At 33.2% G+C, this 21,181-nt stretch overlaps 1 protein-coding gene across 46 annotated transcripts in view; it reads right to left on the bottom strand.

The window, feature by feature from the left end:
- MIPOL1 (mirror-image polydactyly 1) overlaps positions 1 to 21,181 on the bottom strand; it is a 387,061-nt gene that overhangs the window by 47,245 nt on the left and 318,635 nt on the right. Inside the window, exon 13 of one of the 46 annotated variants that reach the window (XM_055097484.3) lies at positions 1,772 to 11,270. The exons of 44 other annotated variants lie outside the window; for them this stretch is intronic. In XM_055097484.3, coding sequence (XP_054953459.1) covers positions 10,964 to 11,270 — 307 coding nt within the window. In that variant the 3' untranslated portion in view covers positions 1,772 to 10,963. Of the gene's footprint in view, positions 1 to 1,771; positions 11,271 to 21,181 lie in introns of those variants that run through there. One more of the 46 variants, XM_055097483.2, reaches the window with a different exon arrangement.

Genomic DNA, 21,181 nt, shown 5'->3' with positions numbered 1-21,181 from the left:
CAGTATATTTGTACTGTTAACAATTTATATAGATCTATATATTCTAGAAAACATCTGGAAATTGGCAGCAAACAATTAAGGCCTCATTTATTTATAATGATTATGATTTAGAGAGTTATGAAAGACACTTTGTCAATTTACTCAGAAATGCGTAAGTAATACATAGTCACCCTCCATCCCTTAATGACTCTTCCTCTCCTTTTGAACAGATGGGTAATGTACGGCGGGCATGGGAGGTGGAAAGGACACAAGGACTGGCCCACCACCTTCTCTGTCCACCAAGATGACAGCTTATAGAGCAGAGGAGGCATATAGGTCCCCTTCTCTCCCCTCAATGTACCATATAGTCACCTACAGCACCAGCTCTGTAAGGCCAATGAAAATTATTGTTTCATCTTAATTAGTAGAACAATTCTCATCTGTGTGCTAAGAGAATAGCCACAAACCTGTCTTCTGACAAAATCCTCAAGGATTTTCAGAAACGCTACACAACATGACATGTAAAAGTTGTAATTTGTTATTTTTCCTTAGATCAGTTTAGGTTTGGGCGACACGCAGTTATCTGCCTCTTCTGGTATGTGTTTTGTTTCCCAACTTTGGTAGAAATACCTATTTTGAGTAAATCACCTAGATAATATGAATGAATAGTTGCCGTAAATATTTGCTTATTAGCTTATATGTATATATCATGCTAGTAATATATTAATATATTTTTTTCTTGTTCATTTATTATTTCATAGAATAGGATGGTACTAAGCAACCTTTTAGTTGTTCAGTGCAGGTAATACAGAGAGAAGGAAGGCTTCAAGGAAATTGAACTTGGTCCTGTAGAATGGGTGGGATACAAATAAGCAAAGAGGAAAGAAAAGAGGGTAACGTAGAGGAAAAAAGCAGCATAGATGAAGCACAGGTACAAGGGCGAATATAATCTATGAGAGGAACTGCATAGAGGTCAGTCTGGCAGGAACAAAGAGAGGCAAATAAGCAAAGATTTACAACTATTCATTGCCCATCCTTCATCATGTGCCTTCTTAAACAAAATAATTAGTATAATTCTTTCTGGCTGGGCGCGGTGGTTCACGCCTGTAATCCCAGCACTTTGTGGGGCCAAGGTGGGTGGATCACATGAGGTCAGGAGTTTGAGGCCAGCCTGGCCAACATGGTGAAACCCCATCTCTACTAAAAATACAAAAATTAGCCAGGCGCGGGGGCGGGCACCTGTAATCTCAGCTACTCGGGGGGCTGAGGCAGGAGAATTGCTTGAACTCGGGAGGCGGAGGTTGCAGTGAGCCGGGATCATGCCACTGTACTCCAGCCTAGGTGACAGAGTGAGACTCCATCTTAAAAAAAAAAAAATCCTTTCTACATGCAGCCTCCAGCTGCTTATATCTGGACTTTAAAATATTCACACATCAGGCTACTTCTGATAATTCTCAATCTGAATGACATCACTTCAGAAAGTGATCTGCTGTTTGCCCAGTAGAGGAGTTACATATTATTGCCTTCTGAAGGATGATACCTCAAACTGCAGCCTTGACATCTGGCCTATCTTTGAACGGCTTGAGATACAGCTCTTATGAATAATCTTTATCATTCAGAATAACTTTGGACATTCTGACTTTTAGCACTAAACTCCATGGAAAGAGTTTAATTATTTGGGAAATGGGGTTATACAATCTAAATTGCTATCATTCCAAAGAAATTCTCATGGGTATTTCTATTATTCCCAGAGAAGAATCCTTACAAGCCCTTCCTTTCTTTTCCTTGTCAGTTTCTAGAAGCCAATTTTGATGAGTTTTATATCTGCCATCTGGCCGTACTTTTCTCAAACTCAACTTAATATTTTTTCTCATAAGTTTATAAGTTAGGGTTACACAAAAGAAAATGAAATTAGTTCTTAGTATTGAAATAAAGACGTTCTATTAATGGCACTGTGTTTTTCCTATCTCTTATGCAGAGAACCTTAAGATGCTGAATTCTTTACCCTTCACATCTAGTTGGTCATTAAATCACATTTTGTCGATAATGTTTCTGATATGAATTTCTTCCTCCCATTCTCACTGCTACCAACCTACATCAGTACATTGTTTGTCTATCTTAAAATACTATACTATCATGACGGCTTCTTAGCTGGTACTCTTACCTCTAACACCAACCTGATTTAATTAATCTTCCAATGCTAAGTGAGAGATTGATGCTCCTAAAATGCTATTTTCATCAAGTAATCACCACTGCTTTAAAAACTCTGCAATGGCTTCTTATTTCCTATCACAGGAAATCTAAATGTCTTTGCATACTTTTGAAGGCTCTCAGTAATTCAGACTAGTCTTGCTTATCTGATCTCATGCTCCAGGAGCCTCCGCTCCTGCCAGGGTGACCTCTCTGCAGCTCCTCTCATAGATTATATTTACTCTTGTACCTGTGCTTCATCTCTGCTACTTCTCTCCTCTGTATTACCCTCTCTTCTTTCCCCTATGCTAATTCATATCCCACCCATTCTACAGGGCCAAGTTAAATTTCCTTGAAGCCTTCCTTGTCGCCGTATTACCTGTACTGAACAACTAAGAGGTTACTTAGTGCCATCCTACTCTATGAAATAATAAATGAACAAAGAAAATTATGGTAATATATTACTAGCATTATATATATACATACATATACACAAATTACAAGATACTTCTAATTTGTAATACTGGTAATACTGTAATACTGGTAGATACTTTTAAACTTAATTCTATTTGCAGGCACTTGAACCCTCTCCAAATATTTAGGTACAAGTATGTTTACTGCAGCAGTATTAGGAAACAACTCAAAACCAGTGATATAAAATTCTCGTGGGCAAAGGAGGTATGAAATGCTTTTAATGTATCCAACCAGTAGTGCTAAATACATGACACAATTTTTTTGATTTAGCTGTTTTTATATCTTGTAATAACAGTAACAGAGATGAAAATAAAATCAATTTTGTTGCTTTTTTCTTACACTAGTCTACATTTTCCACTAAAATCCTACATCTTTCCAAAAAGTGATAAAATGTTTTAAATTCCATCCAGTAAGTAGTCAGACTAACAAGACATTTTTTCTATTAATGCTTACAATGAAATGGCAAGAAGAGGTGTTGCCAACTGTAAAAAGCAAGTTGAAAGAGTTATTCATACTTGTCACCTTTTTGCCAAAAACTTCCCACAGGCATAGTACTTCGAATGCTATGTTCCTATACCCGAAGATTTAAATCACTCACATTAATTGGTCAAAAACTCTGGTCCACTATTTTGACATGCTTACTGAGGACAGAGGATGACTGACTATTCTCAAGGAAGTTACTAACTACTGTCCAAACCTTCTCTCTCAGTCTGCGCAAACTATAGCAGTGAAGCTCTTTGATGGGACACACACTGCCTTTTTCAGCTTCACATCATTCTTTTCTATTAGGTACCAGTGTTTTTGAAAGTTATAAAAAAAGCATATTTAAAAAGTACAGAAATTTTGAATAGTTTCTCAGTATTTGTACCGTAAGTAAATCCAAATTAAATTCTAGCTATTACTCTATATCTTTACGGCTTTTGCAACTTAGATCACTCTTAGAGAATATTATGATAATACACTTTATAATTAGACGGCAAGATGAAATGTTATCTTTCTGCTATAAAAAAGTACTATATTTCTCTCTTTTCCATATACTTAAAGGGAGTTAAAAATACACAGTTCCTCAAGGATATCTCTATAAATAGCCTAATTGCTTTTCTAACTGATAGAAACTTTTTCTAACAATTCTAAATATTCTTTAACTCAAGAATTCCATTTGCACAGATATGTGCAAATATCTAGCTTTAAGTATTTTCACTGCAGTGGTATTTGAAAATAACAATTAAATTATAGTACAATCATATAATAGACTTAAAGCCATTTACATTGTTTATTCTTCACATGTAAAAGATTATATATAATAACATAGGAAGTTTTTCATAATATGCTAAGTGAAACAATCAGGTCATAATATTATATGTATTGTATGAAAACATTTTGTAAAAATGTCAAGTTGCTTAGCTATATTTTAAACTTTTTCTAAAATGAATGTGTATTACTTTAGTAATTTGTAAAAATACGTATGATGGATGAAAAAAGCATTTTCTGATTGGCCAATCAAAAAGATATTAATATTTCTTTTGATCACGATAAACACTTGTATATAACTGCTAAAGTGAACATGAGGGTATTTAAAAGGTTAAAAAATGCAATCTTTTTTTTTCATCCTATTCTCATTTATTTTTTGCTGAACTCTCCAAGGGTTTTAGGATCTTATGAGCCTGACAGAGAATTAAGCTCAAAAACTACATGTAGCTGTGTTGCTACAGAGTTTATACTAAATATATATATTAGGCAGGTTTTACAGTTTTACTTCTTCATACCTAGACATAAATTAAGGGGACATGTGGTATACAAAGATGTTATTTTATTGTTCTTTTCTAACATCATAAGTCAAGGCCCTACAATTTTGATAATTAAGCATTTACAATATTTGAATGAAAAGAAGCAGAGTTCTTTATACAGTTAAGACTATCTCAGAGGCTTTCCTTTAATCTCTCACATCCAAATGAACCCAATCTAGAATCTAAGGGTTCAAACCTCTCACTGTGTTTTGATCCTGTTTGTTCTATCCTTGAAGGATATTTGCATTGGAAGAGATGATTTATGACTGAAGAACTATGACAGCTTATTTGCTAAGATAAACAAATCTCAATTAGTATTAAGTTATAAAAACTATTACCTACTGGGCTTCTAATTAATAAAAATAACTCTTTTAAACGGAAAAAAATAACACAACAGCTAAGTTTACAAACAGTTCTAATGCTTTCTCTAGGTAATCGTAAATGATAATAATAATAACCTCAAATAAGCAACTCAAAAGAAGGCAAGCTGTTTGTTATCATAAAATACCACAATTTAACACAATTCTGACACTGTAAAAGAAAAATAAAACCTCTCTGTTAAAAAAAACATGCAAAATTTCAAACAGGAAAAACTGCTTACAGTGCATATAATAAAAAGCTAATTTATTTACTACTCAGAGTTTTTATAAATCAATAAAAATTGATTTATAAACAATTTTTTGTCCAACACAAAAATGGGAACCGGTCAGGAATAGGCAGTTCACATAAAAAGAAAAATAAACTGCTAATAAAATATTTTTAAAAGCTTAATCTTATTCCTAATAAAATAAGTGCATATCAAAACAATATAATTTTTTACCTTTCACACTGGAAGGCTAACAACTTACTCAATAGTAGTGAATGCTTACAGAAATAAGCATTCTCTTAGACATTGTTGTTCTCAAATATTGTTCACATAACTTTTTAAAATAACAATTTGACAATTTTTATCAAAATTAAAAGAACACACATTTTTTGAACCTCAAAATGTTCATTTCTAGGAATTTATCTTACAGATTTATCGAAAGAACTACACAAAAATATGTTTGAGGAAGGCTGCTCATTTACAGCACTGTCTGTAACAGCAGATTTTAAAAATTAAACCAGACCAGGTGCGGTGGCTCTCGCCTGTAATCCCAGCACTTTGGGAGGCTGAGGCAGGCAGATCACAAGGTCAGGAGATCAAGACCATCCTGGCTAACACGGTGAAACCCCGTCCCTACTTAAAAAAAAAAAAAAAATACAAAAAATTAGCCAGGCGTGGTGGCGGGCGCCTATAGTCCCAGCTACTTGGGAGGCTGAGGCAGGAGAATGGCGTAAACCCGGGAGGCGGAGCTTGCAGTGAACCGAGATCGCGCCACTGCACTCGAGCCTGGACGACAGAACGAGACTCTGTCTCAAAAAAAAAAAAAAAAAAAAAAAAAAAAAAAAGAAAAGAAGTAAAAGTCCACTTTGCCTTTCCAAGTGCCTTCTCACTGTATAGTACAGCAATAATTCTAAACACAGCATAACAAATTCCTTATCAGGAATAATAGTCATTCTGTGTAAAATGCATTTAGTTGATAGGTTTTGTTGTGTTCAGTATTTCAAAAAAAAAAGCATATATACAACTACACTGACTACAGAGGCTTGATTACGAGAGACTAATATTTAGTCAAATTATTAAGAAATCATATTTTAAGTTATCTATCACATTTTTGGTGATTCTTCTGTCTCTATAATTTTAACAACGTTTGATATGCCATACTCTCTTAGAAATACTATGATAAAGAAGCCATTAAGAGTATCCTCTACTTTTTCCCATTGATTCTCTCCATCATTGAGGAATATTCAATACACACCATAGAGGAACAAATTTAACTGAATGAGTTCTCCTTAATTTCAACAATTAATATGGGCACAAAGCAATGTAAAATCTTCACTGGGTATCTTTATTGTTAATTTATCAGGTCCAACTTTTCTTACGGACAAGTAGACTATATGCATAATCCTTTAATGTACAATTTCAAAGTTCAGAAAGCTCTGAAAAACAAAAAGTACTTTTATAAGTTTGCTGCACTCCTGTTGCAGCAAAACCTGACCTGATTTAGGGTGGCAATTCACATATATCTCATTGCAGAAACATTCATGTGTTTGATTATAGGCTGCTTCCTGGAACAACATCCTTTTATAAGATTTGGAAAATTCTGAATTATGAAACACATATAAACCCATGGGTTTTAAGTGAGGGATATGGATCTGATTAGGTTCTGTGTTATTCCTTTAGTAGGTGAACAATATTGTTCATTTGCCATAGCAAATTCAATATTTTAAAATCATATTTTTGGAGGGTCTAAAATTGATTATACTCTATGGTACACTCTAAAAAGTAATCAAGACTTACAGCAACATAGCCCAAAGAGTTAATGGAATATATGGTTTTCACAATGATAAAACCTTCCTTGATTCACCCAAGTCGGAGATAGATGTCCTTTCTAAGTGTCCCCACAGTACTACACACTTCCCCTATTATGATTGCTGTTTACTGGTCAGTATCCCTTGCTAGACTGTATGCTCAGTGATGTCAGATGCTGCTGCCTTGAATTATATTTAACCAGTAATTCCCAGTGCTTGCCTCAGTGCTTGGTGCATAGCACATGCTTGATTAAAATAATAATTGAATTGGAAGGCAGAAGAAATAAGTTTCAAATAATTCTCTAAGTACCTTCAAATAACTCAAGGTAGGACACGAACTACTCTCATTCATCTTCTATCCTTTCATTATTTAAGGACCCCTTTTATTCTTATTTCGCCAAAATATTTTAGCAGCTGTCCATTCACTGACATTTCTATTGTGGTAATAATCATGCTCATTTTATTTCCAGTTTTTTTTTTTGTAGTCTTTCATGTTAATGATTATACTTCCTTTGTCTTTTTAAAATAAGCTTCAGGCCGGGTGCGGTGGTTCACGCTTGTAATCCCAGCACTTTGGGAGGCTGAGGCAGGTGGATCACGAGGTCAGGAGTTCAAGACCAGGCTGGCCAAGATGGTGAAACCCCGTCTCTACTAAAAATACAAAAAAAATTAGCCAGGTGTGGTGGTTGGTGCCTGTAATCCCAGCTACTTGGGAGGCTGAGGCAGAGAATTGCTTGAACCTGGGAGCCAGAGGTTGCAGTGAGCTGAGATTGTGCCACTGCACTCCAGCCTGGGTGACAGAGCAAGACTCCATCACAAAAAAAAAAAAAGAAAGAAAAAGAAAAATTAAGATGTCAAGAAGAACATCCACCTGGATGTTTTATATACTACTGAAATTTACATACTACTGAAATTCAACCTGCTAAAGATGTCATTCCATTTCACTCTGTTCTTCCTCCAGTCTTCCAAATCTCAGTAAATGGTATTCCCATTTATCAGACTGTTCAAGACAATTATCTGGGAACTCTCCTCAATACCCTGTATCTTTCCAGAAAGTCTACTGTCCAAATTTATCTCATCTCACTATTCCTCTCAATCTCCCCCACCCCACATCCAAGTTATCACAATTTCTCATCAGTTCTATTACTTCCTAGTGAGTCTCTCCATTTCTACTCTTGTCTCATTCCAATTATCTTCCACATAGCAGTCAGTGTTAGTCTTTTAAAAATGCAAATCAGAATATATCCCGGATTGAAATCCATCAACAACTTCCACTGCTTGTAAGATAAAGTCAAAAAATGGGAAATAACCGATAAAAACCACAACGAAAGTTAAATGGTTCTATAAGATCTGACTCTGCATACTACTCCATCCTCCTTTTTTGATCCAAGCAGCCATTATTTTGCTGCAAAAATCTTCCTTCAGTTTCTCCAACAAGCCAAGTTATTTGCTTTGGCTTCCATACAGAAGGCTTTTTCTCCTGGCTAATTCCTATTTATACTTCTGGTCTCAGAGAAACACCTCTTCCCTTACCACAAATCTAAATCTGCCTGTTATACTTTCCTAGCATTCCTAGGAATTTTTCTTCATCATATTAAACTAAGTTATAATTACACACTTCTGTGTATGAATATTTTAATATGTCTCTCCTGAAAGATTTACGAGGTCAAGGTACAGTGAGGTCAAGATACAGTTTGAGTTTGTTCATCAGTGCCTAACACAGTGCCTGGAACACACAGATGTTTTTAAAAAATCTGTTGAATTAGGACATGAATACAATTGATCAACATCTAACTATTATAATTATGAAATAGAAAAATATTTAAATCATGACCCGTTTTGAATGTGCAACAATCTTTCTTCTTTTATCCATTAGGAATTTTTCTCTTTCACCTTTTTTATTTGGAATGAAATAGATTTGTATTTGAGATCTGGGAAAAAAACCTCTAATATTTATATTTGGCTTAGCTATTATAACTCATCTATTTACTTCCTGGGATATCTGTAATGATTTGTGTTTAAATTTTCACTTTACGATAACTAATTAGGACACCTAGATCACCATTTAAAAAATACAAACAACCACTTCCAGTAGTCAAAAGGGGCTATTTTTAAACGGACAAAATCCATCACAAAACAGTATCAAAGCTAAGTTTTATCATAGAAGTATGGACTCATTAAATAATTAGGCAGACAGATGGGCTAGCTATTATACTTAGAACTTGGCCCAAATTCTAATGAGTAATGAAACTTGGTCATTAAGCCATAAGCAAGGTGACATGACTGTTAACATAAATCTTTGATGCACTGATCTGATTCCTTTCTAAAGACATTTACTTAGAGTAGAGTTTATTGTGTTTAAATTGTTACTTAAATGATATTTTAAAGTTCATTTTTATTTTCATATGATATAGAAAATGTATGAAACCAATATTAAATTCAATTACTAAGGATAAAAATTGTATTAATGGGTTCCAGTTTCACTCCCTAAGTAAGAAAATAGGATTCATATCTATTAATTTGCCACTAACATGTAGCTCTCCAGAATAACTACTTGAAATGTATTCCTAGGATGCACACATTTTTATTATTTTACTATTCACTGGATTCATTATTCAAAAAATTATAAGCAATAGTACAAACAATTTATACTACACGATAAATGATGTATTCTATGAAAGTCAAAAGTTTTCAGAGTCAATATAATCACAACATACTTTTTTGGATTCAGGTGTTCATTCACAGTTTGCTTTTAACTACTTCACAGAGATGGGAGTTTACACATTACAATGAGGATTTATTGATTTATCGGTTACAGAGTATAATAAGCATTCTCAGTAAACTGGAAAAGCTAGCTCTGAGGCTAGTATCATACAATAGTAAGTTGCAGAATACTTCAGAGCAAAATCAGAAGGTTGGCATAAGAGAAAGATATATGGTGTAAACTAGACTAGCAAAGACTAATATTTAGTAAGTCCACTAACACAAACAAATTAGGTTTTTAAGTTGTACACTTTGTCCACGATGGGAAAAATATTTACTTAGTATTTTATGTTATATGGTCAACTATTCTATAACAAACTATTAAATTTCCTTTTGGGGAAAATGTTTTCTTATTTGAAGACACGTAAAGTAACATTTAACATTAATATGATGTAACACATACTTTTTCTAGCAAACAAGTCCTTTCAATACTGTATCTGAATTTAGCTAACTCAGATAATTTGACTTTTGCATGTATTTGTGGGGTGTGTTTGGTTAATAAATAATACAAGTATTTAAAAATGTTTTTTAGTATTTCAAAATAAATACTTTTAAACAATAAAATGTGTTAAATTGATGAGAGTAAAAGGGTTGAGCAAAAACTACACAATGAAATTCTCTAAAGCATCATGTAAAAATTTTCTAATTTAAAAATGTAAAGATCATGTAGCCAAAGGTAGTAATGTTCTCTGTTCTATTTTTGAAGCCAAAGGAAAAATATATATATATATATGTATATATATATATATTTTTAAATTTTTTTTCTTTAGATAAAGTCTTGGTCTGTCACCCAGGCTGGAATGCAGTGGCATGATCTCGGCTCACTGCAACCTCTGCCTTCTGGGTTCAAGCAACTAAGAATAACATTTTTATTAAACTTTTTTTGCTTTTTAAAATGGAATAGTTTGAGGACTTCTGAGAGCCCACAAATGAGCAAAGTGGAGTACTGGAAGAGATCCGCAGAGTAGTTCATGACTCAATCAGCTGACTGAGTTGTTTATCATTCAGCTGAAGAGAACTGGCCAACATGTTGTTTTAGAGCGTAATTTTTTTCTTTGGTAGTTGTAACTTAATTTCCATCGCTAATAGGCCATTGAAGAAGTAAAGCAAGCAGAAAGTATATGGATGTTGAAATACAAATTAATGAGGAGCATAAAAATAAATCTGTAAATTCACCTCAGGATTCTCTTCACGAGATCTATAAATTGTGTTCATTTGATCACACTACTCACATTACCTATTATGTAGCTGCTTCTTAAAAAATGAAGTTAAAGAGAGAACAAATTAGAATAATAATTTAGTTTTTCATATACTGGCATAAAGGCCAAAACACCCACAATGTGCTATTTGTGAAAATATTCTAGAAAATAGAGGCTCTATTGTTTTATTTTAAAAGTAAAATGTGGCTGGGCGCAGTGGCTCACACCTATAATCCCAGCACTTTGGGAGACTGAGGCGGGTGGATCACCTGAGGTCAGGAGTTCAAGACCAGCCAGGCCAACATGGTGAAACCTCGTCTCTACTAAAAATACAAAAATTAGCCAGGTGTGGTGGCGGGTGTCTGTAATCCCAGCTACTCTGAAGGCTGAGGCAGGAGAATCACTTGAACCTGGGAGGTGGAGGTCACAGTGAGCCGAGATCTTGCCATTGCATTTCAGCCTGGGTGACAGAGCGACACTCCGTCTTAAAAAAAAAAAAAAAAAAAAAAGTAAAATGTTAAGAATTCCAAATATCATCTCACAAGCAGTTATTTAATGTCATAATATGTTATTAAATTTTAATCTACTTTCTTATTTATATTCAGTCCCTAAACCCAACTTAATATTTCATTATAAAATTTAACAAATTGTGATTTTTCTTATATAGCTGAAGTCAAACATCATGTGATGTTACATATTATAAGTATTAAAGATTGTTTTAAATAAAAGTTATAAAACAATCAATGTAAATTAACTTCTTTATCTTATACCAATGCAAAAAATATGTTTAAAACACTACCTAGAGAATATATACTGAAGAGATTCAAGAGGCAAGAAAGGTTCAGAAATGTCGCTTTAACATTGCTAAGGGTTTTGATCATTTTAAACCCAGAAAAGTTTCAATTAATGATGGAGGAAGTGAGTCACTGATTTTTATACTGCCAATGAAATGCAGCAAGCTAGAATAACTGGTTAGTTTTATTAAGGTATCTTATTAAGATGGCTTATTAAGCTACTCACTGTTGTTTTCATAGGGCTTTAGGCAGATACTAAACTTTAAAATGTAGGATTCGTTCCTTCCTAACTTTCATAAAAGTCATATATAATTAGCACTGAATGAAATTTTCTAATGTCAACATTTCAAATTTTGATTAACAGGGAATACAAATCAACCTTACTCAAGTTTAATTCAAAAGACAGGCAACATCCTTTGGGAGACTAGTAGAGATAATATATCAATGCAACTTCAAATTTTAGACTAAGCCATGGGCCTACAAAGTAAAAGTAATATTCAACTTATTAAGCTGGCATCATCACAGTCATTTTCCCTACCTGATTTAACCATGATTCATAAAAAACCATATATTCTCATATTTAGATCAACATTTAAGGTCTAGAAGGCAATCAGGCCCCTGTTGATAGATATGATGATTGATCTACATAGAGTATAAAAGATGATTGAAATAAAGATAAAGTAACAGTTGATAAAAGTGGTGCAGGTTCCAAACATGAATTGAGATATAAAAATTTAGACAGTGGTAAGGTTTATGGACACCATATAATTAAAAACCTGGCCAAATTCCGCAAGGTGGAAGAACCACAATTGTTCAAGTCTCTATATCACTATCATTTCTAAACATAAAATACCATTCAATAGAAATCATACAAGTCAGGATAACTTAGCAAGTTAACATTATCATTATTACTATTTTTAAAGAGACTAAACTAGGAGTGTCTTTTGTTCCCCTGTAACAGTCTTTTTTTTCCCCTGTAACAGTGTCTTTTTCATCTTTTATAGGGTATTCAAGGCTAGAACTAGAGTGAGGTGAATGAGGCACTCATCTCAGGTTAAAATTTAAAAGGATGTAAAAAAAAGTAATCAAGATGAGTAATATGTTAATAAAAATAGTTTTAAAATCACAAAACAAAAACTTCATGAGAAAAATATCAAAATTTTAAATAAGGAAAGGATCAGTACCTAGTCTAACACTGACAGTCTCTAAAGCAAAACTTCTTTACCTCGTAGTTTCTTTAAAAGATGAATTCTGAAAAAGGGTTGAGTGGTTTAGGTCTATCTGCCATCACTTACATAAGCACAGAATACATGAGTGAGAAAAATACCTAAAGTAAATTTTAATAATAAATCCCTAAATTATTGTTCTAAGGCAGTTGCTATCCTAAATCTCTATGTCTAAACCCACCCTGATTTCTAAGCTCTAAACCCCTTGGTTATACTAACTAAGCTCTCTCAAACTATTTAGACTGATTGATTCTAGTACGAAGGTTGCTTCTTTTAACTAATTTTATAGCTGATTCATGGTCTTTGCTTGAATTAATTATACTGCAATTTACAAGGTACTGATTTTCTAATTGTATCATTCTCTATACATTTATTAACTGACATTATTCTGTACAAAAGGCTGTTTCCGCTTTATCCTTCATCTCTTGTTTTTGAGTACGTTTGTAGACTCTAAGATGTAAAATTTCAATATTTTGTAATCAAATAGAGTTTATTTTTTGATTCACAAGTCATCCCAAATTTGGTCAGTGGGAACATTTTCACGATGGTTTATGTGTCCTTTCTATATAACCCCCATTAAATCTTTGAGCATTTGCTTGTTTCTTGGCACAAGAAGACATCCCAGATTACTCTGTATTTTCCCTGACCCAGACCTAGAAGCTTGGTACTTTTTAATGGGAAATGGTACTTGGAAACTAAAATCTGGATGCTAGATGTGTGTATTGCTTTTAAGCCCTTTTCAGTGGATAGAGCTAAGAAAAATATGTATATATTTAAAATCATGCCAGGTGTGGTGGCTCATGCCTGTAATCCCAGCATTTTCAGAGGCCAAGGTAAACGGAACACTTGAAGCCAGGAGTTCAAGGCCAGCCTGGCCAACATGGCAAAAATCCATCTCTACTAAAAATACAAAAATGAACTGGGTGTGTTGATGTGTGCCTGTTATCCCAGCTACTCAGAAAGCTGAGGCAGAAGAATCACTTGAACCCGGGAGGCGGAAGTTGCGGCGAGCAGAGATCCCGCCACTGCACTCCAGAGTAAGACTCTGTCTCAAAAAAATTAATAAATAAAATAAAATCATGAGATTTATTTTGATATTTCTAATTCAAATTTAACATTACAGTTTCTATTTCCTAATTCCATTTATTTTATGGTGGAAATCTTGGTTCCTAATAACATTTATTTATTTGCTCAATCCAACAATATACATAAAATCATTTCAAAATGTTAATACCAGTAGGGCTAACAACTGTTAACATAGTTAGTAAACTTTAAAATTTCTTTGCATGTATTTCTGTTCTTAGAATATATGCCACTAAGGATGTATAGTCAAAGTATGATGATCAAAAGATACTTTTCCGTATCTTATCAATTTGCTATACAGTTAGGTATGTTTATTTCTATTTATAGTCACTTTTAAGGCTTTCTTTTTATCTTTTTAATTTGATTTCAATTTCTAAATATGTAAAAGATTTACATGGCTCAAAAGTCAAAACTATACAAAAGGGCATACTCAGAAAACTTGCACTCCCATCCTTGCCTGTATCTCTTTCCCATATACTTCCAAAGGTAATCATTTTAGTTTCTGGCTGATCTTTCCTGTTCCTTTTATTCTTATTTCTCACACAAAAGGCAGTATATGAGAAGCACTTGATTTTTTTCAGTTAGCAATCTGTCCTGGAAATCACTCAATATCAGTTTATAGATATCGTCCTTATTCTTTTTTACAGCTGCATTGTATTACACTATATGCACGTACCATCATTTAACTACTCTCCTGTTTGGGTTATTTTTATTTGCTATTAAAAATAATACTGTAATTCTTATGTTGCTTCATACGCATGGAGGTTTATATTCAGGATAGAGTCCTAGAAGTGATTCTCCCTTAGTCAAAGGGCAAATGCATATGTACTACTGTTAGACATTGCCAAATTCTCTTCCATAGGGGTTTTACCATTTCACGTTCTCACCAGTAATGTATGAGAATGCAGAGAACCCTCTTTACTTCCAGTTTCAAGATCTATGTAAAGAATCCCTTTCAAAAGTTACATGGTTCTTATATAGTTTCTGAGGCTACAATATAATTTTTCTCCCTTTCTGTTTCCAAACAGGTGATCATAATGTTTTAATTAAAAATATATAAGTTGAAGGTATTAAAAACCACTTATGTTTACAGAGCACATTATACTTTTCAAAGCACTTTTATGCACACGCATTTCATTTGATCCTTATAGCCATGTTTTGAACTAGATTAGAGCAAGTATATCTTCCAGATGAGAACACTGAGAGCAAATTTAATGATCGGTACATACCTAGTTACTGACAGTTGAGGGTCCTGTTAGTTCACTAATATTTTTACTCGATACTAAGTTGCCTCCCCTTTAACTTTGAATTTTAGTGTCTTAATTTTCTATATGTTAGTGTAACTTTCTAGATAAAAGTATTAGGAATGCAGATCTAATCATTGTATTTACCTCATAAATGGCAGAAACAGGAACGCTATTATTGAGTTATTTGAGCTTGTATTTTAAGTTTATTTTGGATAATAAAGCTTCATTTGTTTGGTTTAGCTTAAATATTTTATGAACTACAAAGTGCTAACCAAGTATAATATAGTTTATTCTAAAAAAATACAGCATATTTCAATTTAAAGAAAGACTTAGTAATGTAAAATAAGTAACATCTTAAACACAATGAATTATCTTTTAATACATAAGCAATTGCTGTACATTTCTAAAGTCATAGGAAATAAAGTAAAAAGTAGCCAAAATGTAATTTCAGGACTGAATTAAAGTTCAAAGTCTTCCTTTGTACTAAACAATGTCTCCTTGCATTCTGTGAAAAGGTGAGAGAAAAAGTTCTATTCTGAGAATAAAATGTTTGAACTAAATTTTAATTAGATTGATTCATCCTTGAGAATGGCAACATATATCTATCCTATCAAGTATACTTCAATAAAATATGAAAGAATGACATTAACAAATATAAACTGAGAGTCCTCAAATCAGAAGCAATGAAATCATTGAGCATAAATATAAACTCTAATTTTGGCCTCTGTTTCACAATGTAAACTGTACTCCATAAAACACAATCTGTATGTTAAAGATGCCATTTATTTTTGAGGTTGAAAAAACAAAAAGACTTTAGACCCACATATAAAAGGTACTCTTTTCATCCTTTTCTGAGACACTGACCTGTATACTCATTTAAAAATGAACACCACATCTTTACGTTATTAAATCTTTGTTTTGATCTATTAGTATTCACCAAAGTGCCATTTTATAAAACCCCACACTGAATAGACAAGGCTGGAGGTGACCATCTGCAGCTTTAGAGTCTGCGTTTGAATTGATGAAAAGAGCTTTGTGTTTTCATTGCCAAGTTTGATTCTTCCAGTCATTAGGCATTCCCCTCAGATCGCATCAATGAAGCCGGACTCTCTTACACCCATGTGTTAAATTCTCTTCTCCTCATGGTTTCCTTTACCAGCTCTACTCAAGAATGACTACTGGGTCTTAGCCACATTCTTCTCACAGCTGTGTTAAAAAAGAGCATCAGAAAGTCTTCCTAAAACCCATATGTGTATCTGATCAGTTCTCTGTCTTAGGGTCACCTCACATTGTGGTGTGATTATACAGAGATTCATTCTTGTTCTTGAACTGTGCTACTCCCATCATTCTGGGAAAGATTTAGGCCCTCTGAGAGTCAGTACTAGAGAACTTCTTGGACGTTATGTGAAATACACATAACTTAGCTAAGAAGGCAGATTAGTTTAACTTAAGAAAGATTTTTCAAGATACTAAAAATGTTTTATGTTATTTTTACCATTATATAGCTTGTTATATGGCACACGGTAACAGAAAGAGATATAACATATGCTTTTACATATACACAGTATACTATTGTATGAGGCAAAGGAAAAACTAAAAAGATGATGACGTTCCAAGAACTATTAGTTTGTATTGTATAAATGCCAAAGCAACTAAAAAAATTAGAATTAGTTTAGTAGGTTCCAAAATATCATTTACATGGAATTTGTAGAATCTTTTTTTTTTTCACTTTTGGTCAGTCTTCCTATAGAAAGACCTGCTAAAGTAGTCTACAATGGTATAGCTTTTTTTTTTTTCATTATATTTAGGTTAAGAAGTGAAAAGTGCCTCTGTTGAGTTGTTCAAGAATGTATAACACTGAAGGAAGAAAGAAGATATGCTTCAGCTGTAACTATATTCAATATTGTTATGGAAAGTTTTTTCTCCTTAAATGTAAATGATCAAGAATAAAGTTAATCTATGGACAATGTTTATGATTTTACCATCAGACAAAGTTACACTGAAACAAGCAAAGGATTCTTCATTCTGTAAATTTACCAATGGGCAAATATGGACATCGGCAAATCCCTGACCCAGTAGGGATAAATAACCAATTACGGAATCTTAGAATGCAAGTGAAATTTGTATTTCTACATGCTCTTGGGTTCAACTGAGTTTCTCCCAATTATATTTTGGGAATAAAAGCTATACCTAGTATACCTATGTGTCTATTTAGGATAGCTGCACAACTGTGAAATCAGATTTTAGATGAGTATACCTGACCAACATGGAGAAACCCTGTCTCTACTAAAAATACAAAATTAGCCAGGCATGGTAGCACATGCCTGTAATCACAGCTGCTGGGGAGGCTGAGGCAGGAGAATCGCTTGAACCCGGGAGGCGGAGGTTGCTGTGAGCCAAGATCGCGCCATTGTACTCCAGCCTGGGCAACAAGAGCGAAACTCCGTTTCAAACAAAAAAAAAAGTGTATATTTTCTATATTAACCAGTAGATACACTATATCTAATCTGTGTGTTTAATAATAGAGACAACAAAGGGGAAAGTTTTGAGTGAGTTATATAAAGTATCAAGTTAAACGATATGTTACATCAAGTCTAATGAGATTGAGCAATGTTTTTGCAGGAATGACCAAAACTTCTAAAAATCTAACTCCTACAATACCTTCCTTTTCACCTTTACTATAAAAATATTTTGAAGTACACTAACAATTAGTGTCATTTAGTAACCTTTTCCTAGGGAATTCAAATCACTTTATACATCTTATTTTGATCAATTCTTCAATGAATCTCAGGTAAGGTAGTTGAGTACTCCTAACTTCACAGAAGTACCCAGGAGCTATGTAGCCTGTCAAGTGATAAAAAATTAGAAAGCTTTTGACTGCAGCTAAGAACAGAAGCAAGGAAAAGCATAACTATTAGATCATATATCCCTCTAAGGAACTTATATTTCATATAAAAGTTATATGAAAATCACATGTATGTGAATCTAAGGTATAAAAAATGTGGTATTTTTCCCTATCAAATTTTAGTTAAAATGTACATGATCATCGTAAGTGGATTCTATAATTTCCCTAAAATAATAAAAATTCTGGTCTTTTACTTTTAAAATCACTGTAGTACTGGCATTAATAAAAACCAAAAGCCAAAACTCTTGTATTTAAACTGAAACAGTATGGTATCTCATATTTAGTCTTTTGTTCTGTTTCTTCCATTCCTCTCTATTGTGTTCATCTGAAACATGTTTTATCTATCTGAGTATGCAGAAACATATAGTAGCTCAACTCTAGTTCTAATCACTGGAAGACAGCCTCTGAAATGAAGAAGTACATTAAATGCAAAAAGCCATGCTGTAATTTAAAATTTTGATTCCTACTTTTATGCTCATTTTCATTCATTCCATAAGGTTAGTTACAAAAAGGATCTATCTTATTAGGGAAAATACAGAGTCTAGGTTTAAAGAGCCCTTTTTCTTCTTTAGCCTGGATCCTTCACTTTGCACTCCATTGGAATTCTTATATTCTGGGTTAGGCGCCAATCCTAATAATCCTACATTAATCCTTCCCTGGCACAAAGGAGTTAGCCAGATAATTAAAACTATGTTTCTTCTTCATACCAACATGAGCCATTCCCCATAGTTAAGATATAAGCCCAAATTCTTTAGTTTTTATAAATAAATGAATATAATTATGTATTTGTCAAACATTGTAGGTATATCTATGTGTATAATAAAATCAGCTCTAAAGAAACCTACTTTATATATAGATGGATGGGAAGGGTGATCCACTCTACAAGCATATAATGGAATTGGTGATAATTTTAATGAAATGCTTGTTTAACAGAGTATGAGATGACATATTTCACAAGTTAAATATGTAATCAGATAATTTAACTTTTATGATTCACAAATTCAGAATATTAAATTCTTTAAAAGCATATCGCATGTCAAAGAATAAAAATTAAGCATGTTTAGATGTTGTACATCTTATGATGACTGTTTAGGAGCCATCTGAGTCCATCTTCCATATATAGATGATAATAAAGCTGTCTCTAATTAGATTTAGAAGGTGCCTTCCAAAGCTAATTAGGGAGAGCATTTGTTGATAAACTATTACAAATAACTATTCAACTTATTACTTGCTGAAGTACATATATTTCACAGCTTTTAAATTTCAAACACAAGAAAATATTTTAAGGAGCAATTTCTAGAAGTTTTAGGTCTCCTCCCACTTATTAATAGTACTAATAAATCAAAGTTAACTTTCAACATTATATAAAATATTGATTTATACCTTCTGCTGAGTTGAGGAATTATGAAACTTATTCTTTGATTCAATCAACAAGTACTTATATTGTTCGGATATATCTAATTTTGCCTTGACACTTACAGTCCAACAAAGAATTTATAGGAAAAATATCACAAGTAAAGTTGACAAGAACTAGAATAATTTTAACGAAAAGACAATGAAATTATAAAAAAAATTCACTGAGGCCTTTCATTTTTTAGCATAATTATTTTTCATTATGGTTAAAATTGGATTCTGGAGCCAGCAACAAAAGTAAAAAATCTAGTAAAATCTATTGATGAAAATAGCAGGCTTTTTTTTTTTTTAACTGAGAAACTTTAGAAATGCTCTGTTCCTCTTCCCAGCACCCACAGTCATCTATCCTGTTTTATAATTCAACCTACAAACAGATTAAGCAGCTAAGTTTGTGGAAAGTATGTTTGCTCTATGCTAAGAACCCTTGTGTGACACTATGGTGACTCCCTTGACACTTCGAAGAGAACTACAGACGGTTCTTACTCATCAGCAGGAAAACCAGGCTGAGAATTCACAATTTCTTTGTAACACCAATTTCTTTACAGAAATCAGTATTTGGTCAAATAGCAGAAAAGACTTTAAACAGCTCTGTGTGTGTGTGTGTGTCTGTTTGGTCAATAGTGCTCAAAAGATATAGGGTGCCCTATATTTCAAAAGACAATCTACAACTTCACAAAACCTATAAATTGAAATGTTTTAACCTGATCTTTGATATTATAATTATGTTATAAAAATTTAAGATGAGCAGAACTCCGTAAATTTTAAATAATGGATTTTTTCTTTTTAGAAAATTATGGAAAGCATGAAAGTTCTTGAGTTGATACATCTTTTCTTACAAATCTGTTTAAAAGTTTACAATTTTTTCTATATCTCTTTGTCTCATCTATTCATTATATAGTTACGGTATATAACTCTTCATATAGTTTATGAGGGAATTTGAATCATATCACTGTAAATCTGGCCCACAGTAAAAATGACATATGACAAAAGTTATTTCAGTGTAAAACCTAGATCTTTAAGAGTTCTAACCTTATAAGCCTGGTTGTAATTACTTTTACTTTAAGTAACTATGTGGAGCTTAGGTATGCTAAGTATAGCAAAATGTATTTTTAAAAGTCCTTTGGAACTTGTTCCAGGCCACAAGAAGCAAGCATACTTGTAGATGGAAACGAAACTATAGCATAAAGAATCACAACGTTTTAAATCTCTCATGAATAATAAAAACATCTCTTAATGGATTGATGTGTCAGTTTTCTCTTTAATAAATGGGGATTAGGGATAGTCTTTGACAAAACTATTAAGAGAAGTTTTTCCTACCAAGTTCCTGTGCTCTTAGCTGCTCTTTAGTTCCCTTTACCTCGACATAACCCCTCTGTCCAAAACCAAGCACATTCAGTACCAGCAATCTAAAAGCTAAATCACAATGGGCTATTCATCCACAAACATACACATTTTCCAATAAAAGTACATAAAGAAAAGAGAATGAATTTCCACTGATAAAAGATTAGGCTTTATGACAGGTGGGCCAAGAAGATATTTTTTGGTGATGAGGTATGGCATGCACTGACTTTTTCCCTGTAAGTGATGATATGCCTATACTGGCTAGCTTATGGATGGTAATCCTGTACAACTTGTCTTTCTAGGAATACTCCTACAGGCTGAAATATTTCAGAAAATATTAAAAATTTTTATGACTCTGGAAGAAAATAAATTTATAATTCTATGAA

The sequence above is a fragment of the Pan paniscus genome, chromosome 15 (assembly GCF_029289425.2).
Source record: "Pan paniscus chromosome 15, NHGRI_mPanPan1-v2.0_pri, whole genome shotgun sequence".
Lineage (NCBI taxonomy): Eukaryota > Metazoa > Chordata > Mammalia > Primates > Hominidae > Pan > Pan paniscus.
Note: the sequence above shows the minus strand (reverse complement) of the source record. Positions and strands in the feature narration are given on the sequence as shown.